Genomic DNA, 23,365 nt, shown 5'->3' on the forward strand with positions numbered 1-23,365 from the left:
AATACCCCAGTGAAAACTGTTAGATGTGAGCAATGTGTGTGTTTGTGTGCCGGTCGAAATATGTGTAGAATCCTGAAGCCTTAGTGTCATTAGCCCGCGTTATTAGCTTGAAAGACTGATTGGAGGCTTTTTTTTCCCCCCAAGAAATTATCTGCAATTTGGCTGAGGGAAACACATGGCAGACCTTATTACATCAATCAACACGTTCCATATCAAGCTTCTGCATTTTTCTGTAGAAATCATGACATCATGCGCAGATGTTGGGTAAAAAAAAGCATGCATTATAGTGAAAAGTTTTAAATTCTCACAGTTCTACAGTAATGTAAATTGCTGAAAGCAGTGAAAGCAAGTGCATGTCTATATTATACGTCATTAGTTTTTGAAAGGTTTAACAGCATGCACAACAAGCTGATACAAAAGTGGCAACTCTGGCAAGTGAGAAATTGCAACTAAGACGTTAGAAAGACAAATTAACTCTGACTAATTTCCATTTTTGTCGCCATTGTAGCTCTGTAGATGGAAACTAGCAAAACAGCAATTCCTGATGGCCAATTTCTGCATTTAGTTTTGGGCCCTTTCAATATAATTTTGGTAAAAATTTGGTAAAAATTTGCACCCTCCACCTCCTTAATTCACTCATAATAATAATAAGAGAAGTTGAAAATAAAGCACAATTACCCCATTAAAGTGAACACCCAGCAGGCACACTGTGGCATTAGCACAATCTTTTGCAGTATATTCTCAGTATTTTATATTCAAGTCCGATATATAGCCAAGCTGTTTCTCCGCCAACTTCCAAGAACAATAACTGTGTCTTTTGCTTACTGAAAATGTACCATCTCAGACACCGCACCTGAATCTTGTTTTATGACACATACTTTTGCTAATAAAAGTAGCTCATAATTCACCATTGTGGTAAAACTTCATCAACTCGTAAGATAGCACACCTTACTTAAAAAGTTGGATTCCACTGGTAGCTCTTCCTAACGGACAGAACACATACGCAGGTTCAATGATAATACATTATAGCTACTAAGAAATTCTAAATGTGGTAGGAAGGTCTCTTGAGAGCTAAGGCACATTCAACTTTAATCAATAGACGATGTTCCAGGGAGAGACAGCAACAGACTGCTGAAGGGAATTATGTGGTAAAGTAGTAGCTTGAGTACCGGGTCGAACGTGAGACAGAGCCGTGTATATCATGTTAAGCTTGAGCTAACAGTCGGAGCCTGAGGTTCTCATCTGTTGGGTTAGTTCTTCCTCAGTGCACTAAATCAGGTTCCCAGGAGACTTGTATTCAAGCAAGAAGCCGTAAGACATCAGAGTAAAGGTTCTGTAATACAGCAAAAATTAACTAGCTCCAGTAGCCTACTTTGAGTTTACTTTAAAGCACTTTCACACACACACACACACACACACACTGAAAACATGGCTCATTATGTGCTCATTATCAGTGCTGTGGAACTAAGATAAATTGCGCTAATACGTAAACAAAAGTACAACCCAGCAAATTTACTAAGTCTCTCTGTGCTGTCAGATCAATCAGTGTAAGTACAAGAGACGGTAAAAAGAGAAGCACGTCACACCCACTGGAGGGAGTAAACGGAAATTGAGGGAATTAAGATAAACAAAAGAATTTAATGCCTTTCACGTAGAGGAAAACCGACTTGAAGCACTTGTTTCAGTGGCTCCATGAGCTCAAATAACAATTTTAGATATACCACAAATAAACTCCTCTTCACCACTTGGGGGAAGTGGCTGAATGCCATTCCTTTTGTTGTGCAGAATAGCAAAAGAAGAAAAAAAAAAACATTTCTGCATTTGAAACTCTAGATTTCTGTCAGACTCACTTGTATTCAATGTCTATGCTTTGTTTGTTGGTGATATTTTATTCATATCCAGGGGATAATTGGGGATTATCAGCTTTCCGGTACAGGACAAGGATGGGAGCCTTTGTGAAAACATGGGAGTATGTAGCAAGGAACAAGTGACCTCAAACTAAAATGAAGTTGTCTGCCCAATTAAATCCATCTCTTTTTTAATGTAAACTATTTACGCAGCCTTTGTGTTTAAGCAGCAGCAGATTTTGCTGGAGTTTGTTACAGTCTTCAGTTGGCTTGTGAAAGCGCATAAATTGTAGATTTCTCTTGCAGTTTTTGCTTGCATAATGAGATTTGTTTTTCTGCTATTTTTGATTGTACAGAATTTTGTTATTCAGTGTCCGTATACTGGAGTTTTGCTGGTGTTTCGGTGTGCTCTGTTCAAACATCACCAGCCTATAAAAGAGAATCAGCTCTCAGATTTATTTCCTTTTTCTGTTTTTAAATGAATTAAAGGTCTAACAGTGCCTGTTTATATAGTTGTTTGTTCTGAAGGGTCACAAGACCTGACGATTGGCCAAATGCGTTAACATTCTCCAACAAACCTACTGATAACATATGATAATGTATAATAATGCATTTCCCCATCCTCCTTGCCTTAAATGTCTTGCACAATTCCTGCCTGAAACCATGAAAATATCAAAAGTTCACGTCTTATGCACAGTTGACTACACTGAACATTCCGTTTGCCGATTCACAAAAACAGAGCTTCTCTCTCAGTGTTTTGAACAAATGTTGCAACCAGCAAAATTATTATCTAAAATTTCTTTTGTTTACCAGAATGACATAAAGGGATGCCTTAGGTTCAATATTTTTAGGCTGACTATCTCATAAGGCTAGGTAGTCAAAAAAAAAAAAAAAAGTGAAACCATGAGTAAAAGAATTTGAATATTCTCTCAATACGTATGATTAGTTCAGCTGTTAGAGTAGCATTTTACTGCTGGCGCTTCTCATTGTGTCATTTTTTTCTAAGGTGGGTGAGTGAATGAGTAATGCATAAATTGTTTCATTTCTGCTTTTGCTATCCCACCTTACACCCCCATACACTATTCAGCATTGCAAACCATTCATTCTGTGGCCCATTGTGTACAATCCTGACAAGTTATAAAACTCATTTTCATCCAGCACAATGGCACACTCAATTTGTCTCTCCCTCACTCACTCGCGCTCCCACTCTCTGATAGTTTCCAAAATGTCATACTTTCAGAAACTTTAATGTTGTTCAGAGTTTGAGGTTGCTCCGTTATTGCTTCACTTATTATATGTCTCCTTCCATTTATTCTTCAAAAGAACCATTGAACTTTTTTCCCCAAACATTGGGGGTAAATGAGGAAAATCTGAGGCACACATAAAAGCAACAATCAAGGAACGGTGAACGGGGTGAAAACAATCATTGGAAATTTTTTGGGTGAGTCACTGACTTCTCCCAAAATAACGGCAGAAATAAAGGATTCCCAAACTTTGAGTCTTAATACAGCATTTTATTTTCAGCCAGAATTCAGCACCGGTTAAGAGTGAGGTGCTGATCTTTCTGTCTCTTGATCCAGCCACTCAACAGGTATTGACTGTGAAGTGGTTAGTCATAGTTCCTAGGAAATGTTGTTTGGTCACTTTGAGCTTCTTGAAACTCTGAGTAGCATGACTAGTTAAAAGAAAAAGCAGGGTTTTTCAACTGCAGCAGCCTTTTGCACTGAGATTCACGATCACCACAGGATGTAGCCAAACAGCTCTGACATTTGGATCAATTTTCCGTTTTTTGTATTTCATTTGTCTAAACATTTGTGTGGTTGTCACTGTCAGCAGGATGGCATAAGCATTTAGCTCAAGCACAACCACACAGAGCTGCTAGACTGGCTGTAGGCTCCAATTTCATAATTACGATATTCTCCATTCATAATTAAAGATCGTTTTACATGTGTGATATATAAATAGCAGAGCTTTCTAAATAAGTAATTGTGGGGACACAGAATCTCTGTCAGAACACGAGAACTCACTTTTTAAAACCAGCACTGTCACAATTTAATTGGGACGTCTGGTTTTCCAATTGCACCCTCTAGGAGGCCGCTTGTTTCAGTCTTGGTGGTTACAATTGTACAATCCAAAAAAGAATCAGCTCACAGCTCAGTAGGATTGCTTAGTGGGGAAGCAGCGCATGAGGTTGAAGTGTGAATTGGGATTGAATTCTGCACGGCGAAGGTTTTCAAATGTGGAGCTCTCAACCTTGCATGTGAAAACATACAAAACGTATGAGGCCACAGTCTGGGCAGGAAGCATGTTTGCTGCTGTAAATGGTTTCAAGTTACCCACCTCAAGACCTCAACATCTGACACTGCTCAGTAATGTTATGAAAAATGTACATAAGATTCTATAATGCTATGGCAGTACGATACCATAACCACCGCACTCTCTCAGCCTTTCAGCATGAACATACAACATAAGTTGCTCATCTTCTAATGAGGCCCAACGAATTCCTTCAACATGAGATCTTTACTACAGTTTCATATTCAGATCACTTCTCTACTATAATCAATACTCTGATCTGATGGCTAAAAACAGATAGAGAGCACGCCATTTCTTTTTCACCTCAAGTTTAGAATGAGAAATTAATTTAAGATGAAAAAGCAGCACAATTAAACAGCTTCTCAAGGCCCTGCTGGTTTGTAGTAAATCTGTAAAACATGCCCACATTTTAATAATACATTGCCTCTAAAAAATCACATTGTTCACAGAGACAACACTGTGCTCGCAGCAAAAACTGAGCAGTGAATGTGTCTAAATGAGCAGCACAGAACGTGTGAATGTGTGTTTACGCTGGCCTCACACACAGCCCTGAGGTCAGCAGATACACAAACATATACCTCAACACAGACACACAAACATCTACACACAGAGTTGACAATTAGCGTTCTGGTGCAATATGCTGCAAAAAGTGCAATTTGCTGCAGGTCACCAGGGTATCCAGGAGCCCCGGGGACTTTCAGAGCTGGCGTGACCTCAGTGTGTGCAGGGGGACAGCAGGGTGCACCAGCAGGTTACAGCACTTTCTTTCCTTATCAGCACATCAAAAAAAAAGTCGGAAATAGGCCCACCTACCAGGACCAGTGTTTTTCTTCATTATTGTTTAACTGTGTGAATGTGAGAGCAATTCCTATTCAACTGTTTCTCTCAGGAACATTGGAAAATGGTTTGAAGCTACTACAATGCTAATTGTTTGGATGCTTTTCATTTTGTTCTCAACATTTTTCTTGGATCACAGAACGAAGTAATCACAGTGATGTTGTGTCTTTCAGTTCTTGAGACTTTCAAGACTCCCCAGGGAAGGGATGCCGCCCTTATCAAAAGGAGCAATACGGCAAGGTCCTCTTACACGTTGATAAAACACCGGCAGAATACTGAAAAATCTCCTATAGGGCGGCAGTGACTCTACTAAGCCCTAATATATGTTATAAAGGTCAGGCACAGAATATGACTTAAATTATCAATCATCTTAAATGCAGTGCTGGGTCCACAGAGAGTATTTATAATGAATGAAGGGTAGAGCTCATAATATGTGAAGAAGAGATAAAGAGAATGAAAGGTGGGCAAGCTGTTTGGATATCAGCATTCTGCGATAGCAATAATTAAAATGCCTTTTTCTCTGATTAGCTAAATTAGATGCTGAAAAGTGTTACATTTACCTTTGAAAAGCACTGCTACCCATTCATCAAACATGAATATCAACATTTTTTTTTTTTTATGGTAAATCCTAGTAAAAAACATTTGCTGAGTTATCAGATTCTCCTTAGCCTGAGCTTACAATTATGTAGATATGCACAAAGCCTGTGGTTAGAAGATTTAAACAAAATTTCCCACTTTATTCTTATGATCTGTGCTAATTGGACATAGTTATTTGAAGCTATTGCTCTCAAAGCTGCAGACAAATGATTCAATTTTCTTTGAAGAATTAATTCATGCATTTGAAATTCAATGTTGTTGCATAGAACTAATGTTATGCAAGGAATAATATTGCTTGCATCTAATGAATATGGTAAACATATTAGGGTAAAAAGTATTTATTGGAGTAATAAAATCACATTTACCAAGATTTCCAATTATCTCTGATGTTTTCTTTTATCTCTCGCTGTCAGTGGAAAGTGTGACAAGCTTTATAGTTAAATTCTGCTCTAAGACATTAAGTGCTGACAAGCACAGAAGACAAAACAAAGGCAAGTAATATTAAGCAATCAACTGATCTGATTTTCAGTTATAACATTTGTTTTTTATACACACACACACACACACACACACACACACACACACACACACATATATATATATATATATATATATATACACACACACAAATATACATACACACACAACTGCAGAATGCTATGATGATTTACAGTGAAGATAAACCAAATGAAGGGAAAATAAGTATTCTTAGTTGTCTACTGAGCCTGCATCGAACCTGTACTGTATATACATGCACATTGTCAACACAACATTTCGACAAGTATGTATGTTTTCTTGTGTGTTTGGCCTTTAATAACCTAGTTTTCTTTGTGTATTTGAGACTGCCCTCCCATTAATAAAAGCACATGCCAAAAGCTGCAGTTCCGTCAATGGCCACTAGAGGCTGGCTCTGAAAGCAAGTCAATACACATCGATCCCCATTTTTGAAATTTCCAACAACTTTAAAGCAGAAATAAACATGTTCACAGCCTCACAAAAATAATTTCACTCTATAGCCAATTTCCCCATTTATGACAGCTGTATGGGGGGGAATTTTTATATACCTCACCTTTATAAACTGTATTAAGGCTTAAAATTATGCATAATTAGGAACGTGGATGCTTGACTGACATGTGGGTGCACTCACAGGACAGTCCACAGACCACCTCAGCTTCAGTCATGCTCCCATTTCTCTGCTTATTTTTCAGTCAGGAGTTAGGCAAAGTCAGGTGCTGCCAAGATGGTGACCAACAGGCCCAGACTGAGTTTCAAAACTCCTCTTTACAAAGTCTGTGGGTAAAGTTATGGAGTGTCTGTTGTGATGTTTATGTTCATGTGGCCCTAAAGGGGAAATACTAAATAGGACGGTTTCAAATGAGGAAGTGAAGCGGCATTGCTATGGAGCCACAGATGCAGGAAATTTGAGTGAATAGATGGGACAAAAAGACATTGTATTTCAACAAGAGGGATTACCATTACACTTGTGCATGTTTCAAATTAATTAGCGAGAAAGAAGTCGATTTAGAAGAGCATAAATTAATCTTCCGGTTCTGTTTGGGTGTTCCCTTGGTATCATTCTTCCTGGATGATTTCGATCATTACTGACATAATCTGGAATCAAATGAATCATTGCTCTGCATTTTGTTAGTTAGACGTGACAAAAAGAATAAATGATAAGGACTGCAAAATCTACATCCTTTGCAAATAACTGCTCTGCACCGGAGGTTTTTACCACAAAGCTTCAGTGCTACACATGACTCATTCCGTCTCTGTGTGTGGCTTCCTGTAAAGATAGGTCATCCTGTTCACTGTCTCACAGTCTCTGCCCGACTCTTTAACCTCAGTTGACAGTGTGCCGTTTCTGTCTCTGCTGAATCCCTCAATAGATTCAGCCTGATTGATCTAATGAGTTTGGGGGACTCAAACATGGCTGGAAATGCACTGGGAATGGCCTTCTCACTCCTGCTTCTTGCCTATATTATTCAAGGTAATCTTGGACATCCAAATATGCTGTAGCTCATATAAAATACCAGCAAAGACAGGATATTCACTGTGGGTTTGAACTGTGTATTGGCTTCTGGTGTGACAAGCTGCCTCAGTATAATGCTGTGATTCTATCTGCCTGCATCCCAGCGGACTGCAGTCTGTATTATCAACTTCAAAGTGTAAGTGATTTTGTGTCCTCACTTTTCTTGCTTCTAATGCTATCTGAATTGCCTGACAGGGCTCCGGGATGTCGAGTTGTACCGTTCTGAAACGGTGGAAGGTGTTGTGGGCCAGAACATTACCTTACCTTGTATTGTAAAAAACCCCACTGATCTCAAGATTGTGAGTATTGAATGGAGTAAGAAGACATATGAAAGCACAAAGCTGGCCTTGTACAGCTCAGGTCATGGATACCATTATTTCAAGTCTAATGTCACCATCCTGCTTCAGCACAATGATGCAAACAAGTTGACAGGCTCCTATCTAAACCTTTCTGAAGTGAAGAAATGGGACAGTGGCATCTATGTTTGTGAAATTACAACTTTTCCTTTTGGAACCTTAAGGGATGAAACAGAGCTAATAGTCAAAGGTAAGAGGATGTACATGTCTACCAGCTTCTGCAGTCTACACACTGTTGAATATTTTGCATAGAAATATATACCGCATGTTTCTCTCTTATTGCCCATTGTATATATTTAATGTTACTCCTGATTGCATCAGGGTACTGCTCCTCTGCCAATCTAAGCAGTTATTTATTTCAGAGCAAATGCACGTAATAATTGCAAGACATCTAGGAGCTTTGTTTGCCACAAGACACTTCTTTTCAATTCTCTGTTTGGCCTATTTTTTCCTCATCAGTTATGTAGCTGTCTCATGATGCAGGAACAATACACAGTTCTCTTCAGCTCTAAATGAACTGAAGGGATGTCATGATCATAACAGAGGCAGAAGACATTACACAGAATGTGGTGTTCATGTGTATTACCACCAGAACTACAGCGCTTATAGTAGTTGGCTGAGCCTTACCTGGTATGCCGTTTGTTGCATTTAATTCACAGCTTTCTTGTTTTGGTAAGAATTCAAATAATCTCACCTCTTTTCTACAGATGACATTAAAATTACGTGTGACGCGGATGGCATTATTGAGGTCCATAATGGAGAAAATGTGACAATTCGCTGCAGATTATACCCTCATGCACAGTACAGGTGGACCAAGGTAAAGGACAAAACAGATCCACAGTCACTTCATTCAATGAACACCAAGAAGATTCGATTAAGTCTGACATCAAAACCTACACCACAAAAACATCTTTTCAGTATGAACGATATTTATGTGCTACATAATCTTGTTTTTCCCCAGAACAACGAGCTGGTGTCAGAGAATGAATCTCTTGCGCTGTGGTGGGTGACTGATGCTCTTGCAGGGGTTTACACATTCACTCTCAACACAGGAAACAATAGTCTGCAAAAAGAGTTTACCATCACAGTGCTAACAGCAACCACAAGCTTAAGGACAGGTGAGCCTCTATTTCTTTGCTACTGTCTGCCTTTTTGTGTCGTACTCAATTTCATCATCTCCTCAGGGCTGGATTAACAATCTAGCAGAGGGCCCAAGAGACTGAATGACTTAATAAACTGCACTGGACCAGAAAGCTGATACTTGAACTTTTATTATACTCTAGCTCACTCAATTTTAATTTTTAATTAGCTCAAAGGAAGGAGAGAGATTCAAAGGATTTTGGAGCTGAAAGCCATGTTATGAGAGCATGCTAGTAACTGCAAATAAATTGGGAACTACTAAACTTTAAAAAAAGAAAACAATGACAACTCACAATTATTTTAAATCAGTCACCCCATGGGACCAGAATGAATATTCAGCTAAACAGCATTCACAGTTTTACACTGTAAAACAGGCAAACTGCATGTCATCTGCCATCACTGGTTATAAAGCTCGGTATTGTGCTGCGAGCTGGATGTGCTCAGGTAGGAAATTAACTTGTCTACTTTCTCATGCTGCATACACATATCTCATGAGAATTCGACAATGTAGCAAAAGCAAAAAAAAAAACTAACTAAAAGCCACACAGGCGTCAGAAGTTACTTCCTGCTCTTCCCGTCTGTCTACTTTCAAACCACAAGAACAAAACACAGCAGAGTCTCAATGCAAACTCTGAATCATGACATGGGGTGAGAGCACAATCTGTTGGACAGATTGGAGTAGTACAACAAATGAAGGTTTTGAAAAAATATTGAGATGAGCTACTTGAAACGGGTACAGTGTAGTAAAAGATCACACTGCCTGGCAGCATTTCATGACATTTAATATTGTAAATTAGCTAAATTGAGCATAATTGCAATCTCTACGTTATGTCTTTTTGAAGATGTCCACATGTATGTGCTGGCAGAATGGCAAAAAGCTGGCATGCAACACATAAGCTACTCTTATATTGTAGGAACACATAGACAACATCACATTAAACTTGCAATTCTCGCCCACACCTTTGCCTCATAAATCGGTACCCATGGCTTCACGAATGGATTTTACTTATATTGATTATGCATGTTCTCATAAATGCCAACTCGTCCATGTTTTAATGCTGTATCACTGGGCACAGGGTATTTTACAGTTTGTGTTACATTATTTATAATCCCTGCTCTATATTCTGCTCCAAAGAGAGGTTCATTAAAGGCATAGTTTGATATTTTGGGAAATACATACAAAAAGTGAAACTAAGAAAAAAAAAACAGCAGCTGTTTTACGGAGAGGTTACGTGGCGGACCATTTGTTACTAGGAGCAGTTGCCAGGCAACCAGCAAAGACTATAGGAAATTATTGTTTCCAGCAAAAAATGGCTTCAGCGCATAACTCCCTGTAAAAAGACAACTTACCATTAAAAAATGTTTGTGATGGGACTGAACAAGCAAAATGTTAAGTAGGACATATTTTGTTACCTTTCCATACCTGGTCCTTATGCTAAGCTATGCTAATAGGTTTCTGGCTCCAACTATATTTTTACTGGACATTTATGAGTGGCACTAACTTTAACTCCTGGCAAGAAAGCAATTATTTCCAAACACGCCAAACTAGGTCATCAACCAGGAAATGCCATAAACATGTACAGAATCTCATGTGATGGATAGAGTTTGTCAGTCTTGTCAAGAGAATGACTGCTCTTGAGCTCCAGGAAAAGTTGTTTGATACATCAAAATAGTACAGTATACTGTTGCTGACAGCATGTTTATTGCTCCTTGTTTTGCGCCTTTCAGATCTTGTGACAGCATCACCACAGGGTTTGACTGAATCAGCAGACAGCAGCCTCAACGCGTCAGTGACTACTGAGCTCTCAGCCCATGCAAATTGGACCATGAATATGGATACTGTTAATCCAAACACCAGCGATGTTACAGTCACAGCTATAGAGAATATAACGTCTTCTACACAATCAACACATATCGATGTTACATCCTCCCCTGCCACACACTCCACAAGATCAAGCTATGGCAGCACAGTGTTTAAAGAGACAACAGAAACGGTCAGCTATGAGACGAGGAATGAGTCCACAATCCACCCTGCGGACATTTTCTCGACAAGGCTAGAAGAGACCAGCACCTTAGGAAACATTTCACAAAATTCTGAAAATCCCGATGCAGCTCCAACTCTAAATGCAGAAACTACAGTTATATTCACCAAGGAAAAAGGTAATACTTTGCTTCCTTTTATCCATGAATGCCACTCCAGCAAATACAATGGAACAGTTTCAATATCTTTTCTGTAAGAACAGCATGATGTATTATCAGTTTGTCTCTGAACTGGCATGTTACTGATGTTATTAGACTGGGGCATATCGTTTGCCCTAGGGACTGTCAACAGTGTGGGTAGCTTTGTTCGTGGCTATCAACGCAAGGCCACAGGGCTGAAAAGTAAACAATAAAAACTGTTTGAAAGCAGGAAATAACTACCTAACAGCGGTGCTAAATGTTTAAAAGGCAAAAACCTGACAAGCTATGGGTGAATATTATCTGCAGTTTCTTCGCCTTCACCATCTGCATCTTCATCACATGTGGAACCTTTGCAGATTCCAGTTTTCTCAGCCTCAGGCTAGATGCCTTTTCGAGGTAGAAAACTCAGTACACACAGTGTCTACTTCAAGGGCTGGTGCACAACCAACTGAGGGGGAGGAATGCAAGACACACTTTTCTGCCACAAGGCAAAAGGTTTCATACTGTAGCGTTCCATTTATTAGCAATATTTAGTGGAGTCTGTTCGGCTTCACCGGAGCAAGACGATCAATATGTTAGTGTCTGTTGTTGACTGTTTGTGTCCTACAAAAAAACACATTTCCCTTTACTGCAATCTGTTTCTTAGATGCCGTACGGAGTCATCTGTTGCCGTTAATCATTGTTCCGATGATGGTATTGACTGCCGTGGCTGGCTTTCTCTACAGGAGACAAATAATAAAGAAGAGGTAAAATTCTTACTATATGCCATTCAACCATCCTCTACACCTGCTTGACCTTATTAGAGGTCATGGACTGGACAAATCGTAATGATGTCTCATATTTTTGGACAGATGCACATAACCTATAATTTCTACCTCCTGGGTACAGTTTAACTGTCTAGCTGTTCCACCGGTCAATAACTCAGCTCTTGCTCTCCCTCTGTAGAATGGATCTACCTCCTCCGTTCAAACCTCCTCCACCTCCAGTCAAGTATACAGCTGCAAGACAAAGTGAGGATTCGACACAGTTTTTCCCAACTTCGAGGTGTAACTCGGTCGTAGAATCGAAAGATATGCAACAAATGTTTGTTATGACATGACAAAAGGAGTCTTTTGGTCAAAATTGTGTGCCAAATGTTATCCTGACAGCAATGGAATACATGCAACTCCTGGTACCCATGTTTCTGTATGTATGAAAGTAACATCTGACAGTGTATTCCATCATCAGCTATGCATGTAAATCTTGTCTGATGCATTTTTAAGATGTAATGCAGTTTCTTTAAACACCAGAGTATCTTGTCTTGGTTTTATGAAAAGTCACAAAATGTTTTACTTTCAGTTGTAAACTGCAATTACAACCCTGTGACAGGAAATTGTGGGTGGAGTCAGTGTTATAAAGAACCATGTTTTTATCATTTGCATGCACTGACAGAAATGATATATTTTATGAATTTTTTGAACTAAATGTATTATTCAGTATGTTTCTAACAATTTCAATAAAAACTTGTTAAATCTGACTATGAACTGACTGAACTGCTACATAACAGATCCTTGTGTCATTTACTTTTTCCTCTTGTGACAGTCTTGCAGTGTTACATATTCACTAGGCTTCTAAATGCAGTCATTTGAATTTGACATTCCCACTCTTTGATCATATGTGGCAATTAAACAAGTAAACTGTTGTAAGTACAGTAAGGTTTATTTAGCTTCTGTGTCCTTTAAATATCCGCAGCTTCTGCCGACTTCCTCTTATGCAATTCTCTATTGCATCAAGTGTCGGACCACCACTGTCCACATTTACCACAAAGTGACATTTAGTGAGGAGGACTAAAACCACAAACCACATGGGCTAAATGGCTAAAAAAAAAAAAAACTGGGTATGACCAAACCCATATAGGAAAGGAGTTTTGCATAGATAAATATCACAGCTTTTCATATTTTAAGAATTAAATGATTTAAAAAAAAAATAAAATTATCCTGGATGTAGTTGAAAATGTCTTCAATATTGATTTAAAAATTTTGCAAGAGGCCAAATTAGGTGGGCTCTGCTCTTAATTTTGGTTACTCACTAATGTATTTATTCACATACACTCTAAATGCACGCACACATTTAGCTCTACTGAGAAACCTGGAGTTTTTCTTCTGATTTTCCAACCACACTAGCAAAACCACAATGGTCTGTGTGTATGCCTGGTATAAATTCTTGATATACACTCTGAAGCCCCATGAATACAGGCAGTATAATGTATAAAGCTCTACTGTACTGTTTTCAATTCAGATCTAGATGTGTGGCACGTTGTGGCGACAAGTTTTAGAGTTAGGATTAAAACACAGTCGGTGAAGTTCAGAATTAGGATCAGTAAGGACTAGGAGAGGTTTTCTTAGCTAGAAAATAAAATTAAGTGAAAATGTTCTGCCTTTTTATGTTGAAATGTCTCGTCTTTTGTTTCCTTGTTGCTGTGCGCACATGTTTAAATCTGCACATTTGGAACTAACACTGAATTTCCTGACATATCTAAACACTTGTGATGTATAATAATACAGTGATCCGCCTGAAATCATATTGTACCCCACAACAGCAGTGCAAGTGCCTGTTTCAGAATGAGGTTATATTGCTTCCTGTTTGTAACTGAAGAGCAGCCAGTTTTCAAAGCGCTGTGATAACAGAGATGTAACAAAGGCAGGGTAAAAATAGACTACAGTGTAGCACACCTCACTGATTAAACCCAGTGATGATCTGTAGCCTGAGAGCAATCGTGTCAGACAGACAACCTGCTCTGTTCAAGACGGCTGGAATATGAGCGCTCAAGGTAGGATCACAACGACTGCTAAAACTTCTAAAATGATACTTCAAATGTCTATCTAATATTTAGAAGTTGTACATGTGTTTACCCAAGTACAATTTCACAAAATGCTGCTTTTACCACAAAACTACAAACAGCCAGACGGTTTCTAAAGCACATGTCACAAAAATGGCAGAACAAAAGGTGCACGTACAAACTGGAGGTTTACCGCAAACAAAAGACAGTTAACAATTCTAACTTTTACATATGTCATTGTATATTGCTTTCTCTTTTTCGTCGGTTAGTGTCTCATATGACACTTTTAAACCAATTATTTATTCTTTTGCTTAGACCGAAGTGATTAAGAATTTTCAAAAAAATGAACAAATGTCTTAGCAGAAACAATTTCCTGTGAAATTTGTCAGTTTTGTTGAGATGAGGCAGATTATTTCTTGAAAAACCAAAATGAGATGTTCTACACGCAGAACGCAGTACCACATGACACAAACTGGTAGCTGTACTAAACATCAGCAATTTTAGAGTACGTAATTTTTTGCATTCTATTTCTCATCTTAAAAATCAGGGCTATAAGAATTTAATGGCATGTTTGTCAAAAGCGCAAAAATGATGATGAATATTTGAAATGTTTCATCAGCAATACAAATCTAAATCTCAAATTCTACACACTAACTTAGACAACTCTTTATTTTTTAATTCCCAAGGTGTTAAAAGAAATTTCTTGCTCTTTCTTTAGTGTGTCTCCTGTATGTGATAGCTCTGGCGGTGTTGTCTTTGGCCCTGTTGGTCTCTTTGTGTCTCAATATCATCCTTTGCGTCAGACGAAGAGCCACCTTGTGCAGAGGTATAGTTACATTTTTTTTGTCATATTGTTTGGCTTTTTTTTTTTTCAAACAGTCATTGTTCATTCCAATCTTCTCTCAGCTTTTACAAGGACAACAGGGCATTGTTTAAATTGTGGAATATTTTGTTCTCACAAAAACAGATGATTCCTGCTACCCAGACAATCCTGAAGGAGAAACGTATGTGTTTTTTTAATGTATTTTCTAATATTCAGCATCTCAGCCAAGTATTTAGTCCACTACATACATTATAGTCAGTAATATTAGGTAAATAACTGTTTTCATTTTTCTTCCTATGCGCAAATTAAAATGTATGAATTTTACATACATATACAAACTGTGGCATTGTTCTTTCCTGTCCTGCTGAAGCCTAACACAAAGTGAAGGGCAATATTTTCATTACCTCAATCATGACGAGCAGCAGGAAAATCCCCACGATGAGCATGAGCAACAGGAAAATCCAATCTATGGCAACATCAGCGCAGACAGCAGAGGTGAGCCTGCATTCTGTCACCTTTTCAAAAACATAAGGGGAAATCAGAACATGTTTTTACAATAACGTTGTATGACTCACACTGGCATAAAGAAATATTCTGTCTATGCAATGCATGCTTTGCCTACGCAAGTGCCTTTTTTTCCTTCTGTATTATATTTGTATACAGTATATTCTTGTAAATGCTAGTTACGACCAAGAAATTTGTATCAACATGAAAGGTTGTGAATCAATTTCAAGCGGGTTGTACTTAAGATGATTTAGATAAATCCACTATTTACGTAATTCTGTCAGATTTCCATTTTTTTGTAAACTTCTTTGTGTTTTATCATGTGTGCCTTTAAATTGATAAAGTGTTTGACTTCAGGTTCTGCAGAGGGTTGCTATGAGATGATGACCATGCAACGAGTAAGAGACTCTAAAAAGGTAAATGCTGTTCATCAGCGCGTTACAATTTCTCTGCTACTTTGTTTCTCTGGATGTACAAAATTCTAAATATAACATTTCTTCTGATTGCATAATTTGCACATTTTTCTAATTAGTTATGTTCTTTTACTGCATTTTGCACCATTGATGTTAACTATGAAATAGCAGAAAGCATGCGTACAGACTGCCAGCGCCGACTGCCACAGTGAAAAGCGTTATGCTTCTGCGTATGTGTGTGGCGCAAGCTCAAATCAAAGTTTTTTTACTGGATGTACCTAGTTTACACGTGTTTTTTCGCTAAATTTCACATTACAGGGGAATAAAATTATTTCCCCTTTCTAAAGCATTGTATCTTCAATAGAGGATGCATAAATTTACACATAATGAATAATCACAATGGACACTTGAAGGTAAACAAAAATGGCTTTTGTCTTTCGTTTACAAATAATCATATTCTAAAATTATTGAATTGATGTGGTTAATGCTGGAATTCTACAGATTTTCCTCATTCTGTTCACACTCAACTGAATATAAAATGGCAAATATTTGATTAAAAACACACTTGCAGATCAGCTCAACCCATGCTGAAGGGACTGCTTTCAAAACGGAAGGCAGCTGACACCAGAGACACATTGTGGTCAATGAAACTCTGAACATAATTTAGCAGAAAATGTTCTAAAAATAAACTAGTCGAACTCAATCACATGAGAATATGCACAAGAGGCTTTTCGAAAATATAAACTGATGCATAGAGTTTCTGCATTTTTGTTATTACGATTTTACCAACTCATTTTGTCTGAAACCAGCCCCGAGAGCCTGACCTGAATTATGCTTCGTTGGATCTGAAGATCGCCAAGAAACGCAAGAAGCACCGCCATCAGCAAGGCCAGACGCAAGGACGAAACAATCTTCAAGACCAGCTGCCAGAGCACCTCACACCTCCTATGAATTCCTTCTTGGAGGTGGACGCAGATGTGGATGCTCTTCTTCCTTCGAGGGACACCAGCACAATGGTTTCACACAGCAGCATTTACCTGAACAGCCAGCAGATAGCCCAAGAGGCCGAGGAAATGGAAAGAGAAAGGAGCATAAACGTGGAGAGGGAGAATGTGGGCTGGGATGGCATGCGAAGGTGTGAGGATCGGAGAAGCAGAGAGTGGAAAGGTGATCAAGAGAGTAAGGAAAGAATAGTCAAGCAAGATGGTAGCCATGGAAATGGATGTATACAGCTTTCAGAGGGGGAAATTACTGAGAGCAGCACAGATCATTTCATTAGCAGCTTTAGCCGTGATAGTTTCCAACATGACTAGTAAGATATCATATTAAGACTGTTTTGTTTCAAACTGTTCTGAGCTGAACACCAGAGCACCTGAAATGCTCAGGAAACCCACTATCTATTACTGTATCTCCAAGAATGAAAACTATGTCATCTTGATTATTCAAAGAGCTTTGCAAAGTTGAGCAATATCCTGTTTGATGCAGATGAACTACCTCTTGAACTCTCCACATTGGGCAACCTAGGGAAAAAAAACGAAGTGTACCTCTCTCTGCAGAGGATGCTATAAGTGCAGAATATATAAAAAGAAAAGGAAAGTCTGTGTGTGTGACATTTAGAGGTCAAGGGCCACGTGGAAATTTTCAAACTGTTACAAAACATGAGGAAAATCTCAAATCATCACAGGACAGAAAAAAACTCATCGTTTTGATGCCTCATAATCACACATTAACGGATGTCGTATGAAAAAAAGTGTGAAAAAAATTATCTTACACTTGTTTTCCATAGTGTAGGCGATGGCTAAATCATGAGTCGTTTTGCCTGTCCCAGCACATACATGAATTTGTTCTCAGTCATGTTAAAACTGAAGGTAGGATTGATATGAAGATAAAAATTAAAGCAAGAAAGTGAAAAGGGGAAGGCTGTAAGTGGTGGAATTTTGTTCCCCCTGTGGGCACACGATTGTTTATTGTTCATGCCACATGAAAGTGATCATAATGGTCATTACCTTTATAATCTGTTGCACTTAAGCACCATCTGCTTAAATGATTATTTCCCTCTCAGTAATCCTCGTTCTGGGCGGATAATTTACTGTACTGCTTTCTGCTGAGGGAGCGGAGCTCTGAAGTGAACTGCAGTCAAAGGCCTGCAGCACACCAACTGTTCAGTGACAGCTTTTCAATAGCTGACCGTGGCCTACTTTCCCTCCATGGATTAATTTTTGGTAAGAGGCATTTTGGATGTAACTACTCTCAATATATGGGAAGCCACAAAATGACACCCTTAGAAATGATAAGCCACTATAGTAACTGTCGCATTTTATAAATTCTAAATATACTGTATTCCCAGTCTTTGTAATTTGTATAATATTAACTGAATTCTGATCATAAAAACAAAACACCTGCCTTTAATTGCTAGAAATTCTTATAGTGTCTATCAGCCCCTGCAGTGGATTTTAGATTCTGTGTCCAACTTGGATTGCACAAGATATTTCTGTTTCGGAGGGCTGGAGAACTCAGGCGCAGACACAGAGAAATTGGCAGACAGGTGAATAAAGGAAAAGGCTTTTATTTAACGAAGTAACTTAATTAATACACCAATGGAGAACTGAACTGGGGGGGGGGGGGGGGGGGGGGGGGGGGGGGGGGGGGGGGGGGACACAAAACTAAACCCAACTACTCAAAACTCTTCAAACAAACACTGTGAGTACCAAAATGGAAGTCTACCAAAACTAACTGAATTAACAAACCTAACAGAGTCCAAGTGCAGAATCCAGGGAGGGGGAAAACTGAGTCCAAAGGAAATGTACTGAGGTAACCCAAAACAGAGGCGCTGTGGAGATCAGCGTCCAGAGGAAAACAGGCAAATGACAAGCACCATGATCCGGTGAGGAGTGACTGCAAGAACTGAGTTTAAATAAGAGGAGGCGAAGTCGTGAGCAGGTGAGTAGAGTGAGCTGATTACTGCAGCTGACACTCATCGCAGTAATTAGCTGGGAGAAGAGTGCAGGCAGGTGAAGCAAGGAGTGGACAGAGAGAGAGAGACAGGCAGAGGGAGGCAAAGAGACAGTTCAAAACAGATGAGGAATGAAAGAGAAGGAAAGAGGGAAAAGGAGGAAGGGCAAGAACAAGAGCAGGGATTGTGACAGTTTCCTTGTTGTTGTTGTGGATGACAATACAGCAGTCGTTTTTTTTTTTTTTTTTTTATCCAGCTAAAACAGAACTAAAGCTTTTAAGGGTTCTTGAAATGGCAGATGGTGGCATGATGACAGGTAAAAGGAAAATAATTTTCAGCTTTTTTTCCCCCCCTCTCTTTACAAAAACAAAGGCATATGTCAAGATAACACTGAGGTATGATCGTTAAATTGACAGTGACAGCTTAATGTGTACAAATGCTCTTGGTTTCCTCCCACGAGCTTCGATGTGGCTCAGGGAGAATATTTTAATGCAGTGAGTTAGACCATCAAGGGCTCCTGCTAGGTTTTATGTTTCTGTCGCAGTGTGACAATAAAGGCTGGTTGACAAAGGAGGATATCATTTAACTTGATAAATTCAGATGACTTTTTTTTGTATCTATGGTTTTCATTAAATGGTTATGCAATGCATAAGAATGGTCCAATGAAACTGAATTTTGGCTGAATTTCTTTTTCTTCTAAGACTTATTTTTAAAGACTATCAGCAATCTTTGCTTGTCAACCCGTGAATAAGGCTGCATTTGTTCACTGGTATTGGGTGATTGTCTGCAAGAATTCAGGGAACACAGATCCCAGTAGAAATCATCTTCCATGGTGCAGATTTTATGGTTGCAAATTTCACACAAGGCCAGCTGTGGCAAATGAATGTAGCTACTTTCTATGTCCTTTCAGCCAAGCTAGTGATTTGTATTGTGTTGTATTTGTTTGCAACACTGGTGCAAGTGTAAAGATAGTTTATGGTGGCCTGCAGTTGCCCTTGTGGCCCTAAGCAACAGGTGTTACTTAATGATTTATTTTTCAGGAGCAATTTTTGTACAATTGAGAATAACAAGAAATTCGGTCGGTGAGAGGGGGAATAACAAGCTGCAAACCCAGACACAAAACGGAAGACACTGCAATTTAAGATTGAATAGCAAGACAGCGGTGCATTCTAATCTGCTGCCCCTAAAGTTGCCAACATTACCTTGAGGAAATTTTAAAAAAATGAATATGCAGTCTGTTTGAGGATTGTGGTAATGGCTGGTTGTGGAAAGATTTCTTTCATTTTTAAAAACAGTTTGACACAAAAGCATTTTTTACCTTTGAATGACAAATAATCATTCTCATATCTGGTCATATGAAATATTTATGCACATAAATTGTCTGAACAAAAGACTCCTCCTCCTACACATTAAGAGCCCCAGTGTTCAGACACCAATTTATGAGAAAAAAAATATAACTGTTACTCAAAATGTACTTTTAAAAATACTTTAAAAAACGGTCTTAAATTTGCAAATGTGTTTGTTTAAATACAGTTGGAAACGAAACATTGGTGAATTACCTGTTCAGGTTCCAGGAAGGATAGCAAGCTCTTCAGCATTTAAGGTAAATGTTACAACAACAGGCTGCCCTGTTAATAAAAATAAATAAAATTGCGCAGAGTCCATATTTTACCACCATATCCCCAGTAGCTACCAATTTAACTTAAACATGTTTTCACATCAAACAAGAGGTACTGTGGGATGCTAGCTAAACATAAGCTACAAAATACAAACTGCATTAAAAAAAAAGCTTAATACGATCTCTGTTCTTCTGAAATGAACAGTCCATTTGACTTGGGGGACAGTCTATGAGTCTATACGTTTTTCAGAACCAGTCATACATAGTTATTTCTCTATATAATTCATAAATCCTAACAGTGTGTGACAATAATTGAGTGCAACTGTAAAACCGTATACTAAACAACAAAACTTCTACTTGTCCAACCCGGAACTGTTTCTGCGTACGTCACCGAGTGAGCGCTCTTCACCAGCAGAGACGATCTTCGATACAAACATGGCGGCCTACATGTGAATGTCATGCTATTCTAATCCATCACCCGAATCAGTTCATTTCGGTTTTGAGACGTCGATGTCCACATGCAGATGATATTTTGGGGAATAGTTCCTTCCTTTCTCTTGGACGGCCAAAAATTATAAGGAGCATAATTTACTCAATTCTGTAGCTGACTAGCACTCGTGTTAGCATATTAGCTAACCAGCTGACGGAATCGCGATGGATCCTGACCAACAGCTGAGAAATGTGAGTTGTATTTGCACCTACAGGTGGACATATTTACTACTGAACATAGCTGGATGCTGAATTTAAATGTGTCTCTTGCAGCTGCGGGATTTTCTTCTGGTGTACAACCGCATGACTGAAATCTGCTTTCAGCGATGCAGCAGCAACTTCAACTACAGAAACCTCACGATGGACGAGGTAAAAAAAAAAGAGTGAAAATCTGAATTACTATATGTGAAGATGCATTATACGCAGACCTGCAACTCTGATTGTTGTTGTTTTGCACTGCTGCGCGTCAGATCACTTTTTGTATGATTAGTTACATTAGAATATAATTAGATGACTACGGCTAAACAAACCCTTTGACAAGGATATGCAGTTCAGCTAAACTTTTCTTCTGCTTAGAACCTGGATACAGGGGATTGCTCCTACTCAGACACAAGGGTGTTAGTAAGGTTTGGCACTGAAATAGGACGGTATGTCCTAATGAAGGTGATGGATGTGGTTGAGGTCAGGGTCTGTCCAGGCCTGTGTCCTTGATTTGTGCAATGGAGGTATTGTCTCATTGACATGCCTTTACCAATCTACTGCCATTAAGGAGGAAGCATGTCAGTATGTCAATGTATATCATTGGTGTAACATTTTTAGCGATTGCAGCCAAATTCCCAAACTGTAGAAGACATGCCTATATCACATGTGAACAGTAAGTCTACATACTAATGGTCATATAGTGAATGATCACTGTCTACTATAGTTATTCACTCACTAACTCAGACTGCTGTTGTCCTTCCAGGAGCGCTGTGTGGACAGCTGTGCAGGGAAGCTGATTCGTTCTAACCACCGGCTGATGAGCACCTACGTGCAGCTGATGCCCCGGATGGTGCAGCGGCGGATGGAGGAGATGGAAAGCAAAGCTGCGGAAAATGCCAAGGCAGCAGCAGCATCCGCAGCTGTTGAGACTGCAACCACAGAGGCTTCGCCAGCATTTCAAACCCCAATTACCTCATCTCCACCCCAGAAATACCTCCACTTTTAAGTCCTTCAGTGACTGATGTTGGACCAGAGGTTCATGGCTCAGTTTTAAAGCCTGTAGGATTAGATATTCCAGCTGAGCTGGATGCTGCTGTATCTAAATCAACAACAGCCACAGATGTGAAATTATCTGCTGCCACACCACTCACACCTACGCCTGAAACAGTAAATCCCTCTGTGCTTAACAATGCTAGTAATGGACCTTCATATATGGCAGGATTTCCTCAGCCGCCCACACCTTCTGCTCAGATTGATTTGCCTTTGTTAATGCCACCTAAAACAACATCCTTATCAGAAAATGTTCCGCTGTCAGCAGTAGCACCTACAATGTCTAAATCAGAGAGCTTGTCAGGCCAAGAGAAAGCATCACAGGTTCCCCCACTGTCAGGCCAGTAATAATGGCTAGTATCGAGCAGTCTTAGTGGTTAAACTGATACGGCCCAAATTCTCACCAAAAACAACTGAAATCTGATGAGTATCCCATCCATAGCAGATAACTGATAGACATACACTTACAATAACATAAGATTTTTATTTTACTATGATATGTAATGTCATTATATCCTATTACACTTTTTGGATTAAGACTTCCAGATGTCAGCAATTGCTGCTTTTTTCTTTGTTTTCATGTTGTAAATTGTTATTTTCTAGGTGGTTACCAACAAAAAAATGCAACTCGAAGACTTCATTTTTTTACTGTTAACTTGAGCTTTATGCTGTTTTTTTGTTTGGTTGGTTTTTTTTACATTTTATGACACATCAGTATATAAACTGAAAAACATTTATTATCCTGAAAATCTGAATTTGCACTTTTGGTGCCCTGTGATCTTCAGAAAATAGGATGTGCCGCTGTGACACAATACTGAAAATATTGCAGATTGTAAAAATAAAAAAGCTGGTATGGAAATCCCAAGTGTTAAATGTTATGATGTTTGGTGATGAGAAGCACAAACAAAATGTTGTTTGACTGTGGGTGTGTGGGCGGTGTGCAATGATGATTAAAAGGGATTTCAGTAATATTGCCAGTAATAGCTTAACAGAGATCAATCGCCACTCAGCAGCTCCAGATTGTGGAGGTCTGACCACATAAGCCTGGAGGGCTCAGTCCGATGATGACCCAAAAGAAGAGTAAAACACAGTAAAAGCCTAAATAAAATAATCTGTAACGATAAAATGAGTGAAACTTTATTTGTAATGTTTTCCTTACTGAAAATGAACATGTTATGTCTTGTTTGAACACATTA

At 38.9% G+C, this 23,365-nt stretch overlaps 2 protein-coding genes and 1 long non-coding RNA gene across 3 annotated transcripts; all 3 read left to right on the forward strand.

Annotated features, from left to right (window-relative positions):
- Window positions 1-6,820: 6,820 nt before the first annotated feature.
- Window positions 6,821-12,816, forward strand: si:ch1073-15f19.2 (T-cell surface protein tactile). Its single transcript, XM_022209317.2, has 7 exons — window positions 6,821-7,581; window positions 7,819-8,169; window positions 8,687-8,796; window positions 8,941-9,097; window positions 10,848-11,279; window positions 11,947-12,046; window positions 12,246-12,816. Exons 1-7 carry the CDS (start codon window positions 7,500-7,502, stop codon window positions 12,397-12,399), a joined length of 1,386 nt encoding a protein of 461 aa, XP_022065009.2. The 5' UTR covers window positions 6,821-7,499; the 3' UTR covers window positions 12,400-12,816.
- A 590-nt stretch (window positions 12,817-13,406) lies between these two features.
- On the forward strand, window positions 13,407-18,477 carry LOC127530594 (uncharacterized). Its single transcript, XR_007937238.1, has 6 exons — window positions 13,407-14,109; window positions 14,837-14,944; window positions 15,086-15,122; window positions 15,312-15,436; window positions 15,803-15,861; window positions 16,668-18,477. It is a non-coding gene; the product is annotated as an uncharacterized LOC127530594 (long non-coding RNA).
- A 2,299-nt stretch (window positions 18,478-20,776) lies between these two features.
- On the forward strand, window positions 20,777-22,260 carry timm10b (translocase of inner mitochondrial membrane 10 homolog B (yeast)). Its single transcript, XM_022209292.2, has 3 exons — window positions 20,777-21,110; window positions 21,192-21,287; window positions 21,883-22,260. Exons 1-3 carry the CDS (start codon window positions 21,084-21,086, stop codon window positions 22,123-22,125), a joined length of 366 nt encoding a protein of 121 aa, XP_022064984.2. The 5' UTR covers window positions 20,777-21,083; the 3' UTR covers window positions 22,126-22,260.
- The last annotated feature ends 1,105 nt before the right edge of the window (window positions 22,261-23,365 follow it).

The sequence above is a fragment of the Acanthochromis polyacanthus genome, chromosome 17 (genome assembly GCF_021347895.1).
Source record: "Acanthochromis polyacanthus isolate Apoly-LR-REF ecotype Palm Island chromosome 17, KAUST_Apoly_ChrSc, whole genome shotgun sequence".
Classification (NCBI taxonomy): Eukaryota; Metazoa; Chordata; class Actinopteri; family Pomacentridae; genus Acanthochromis; species Acanthochromis polyacanthus.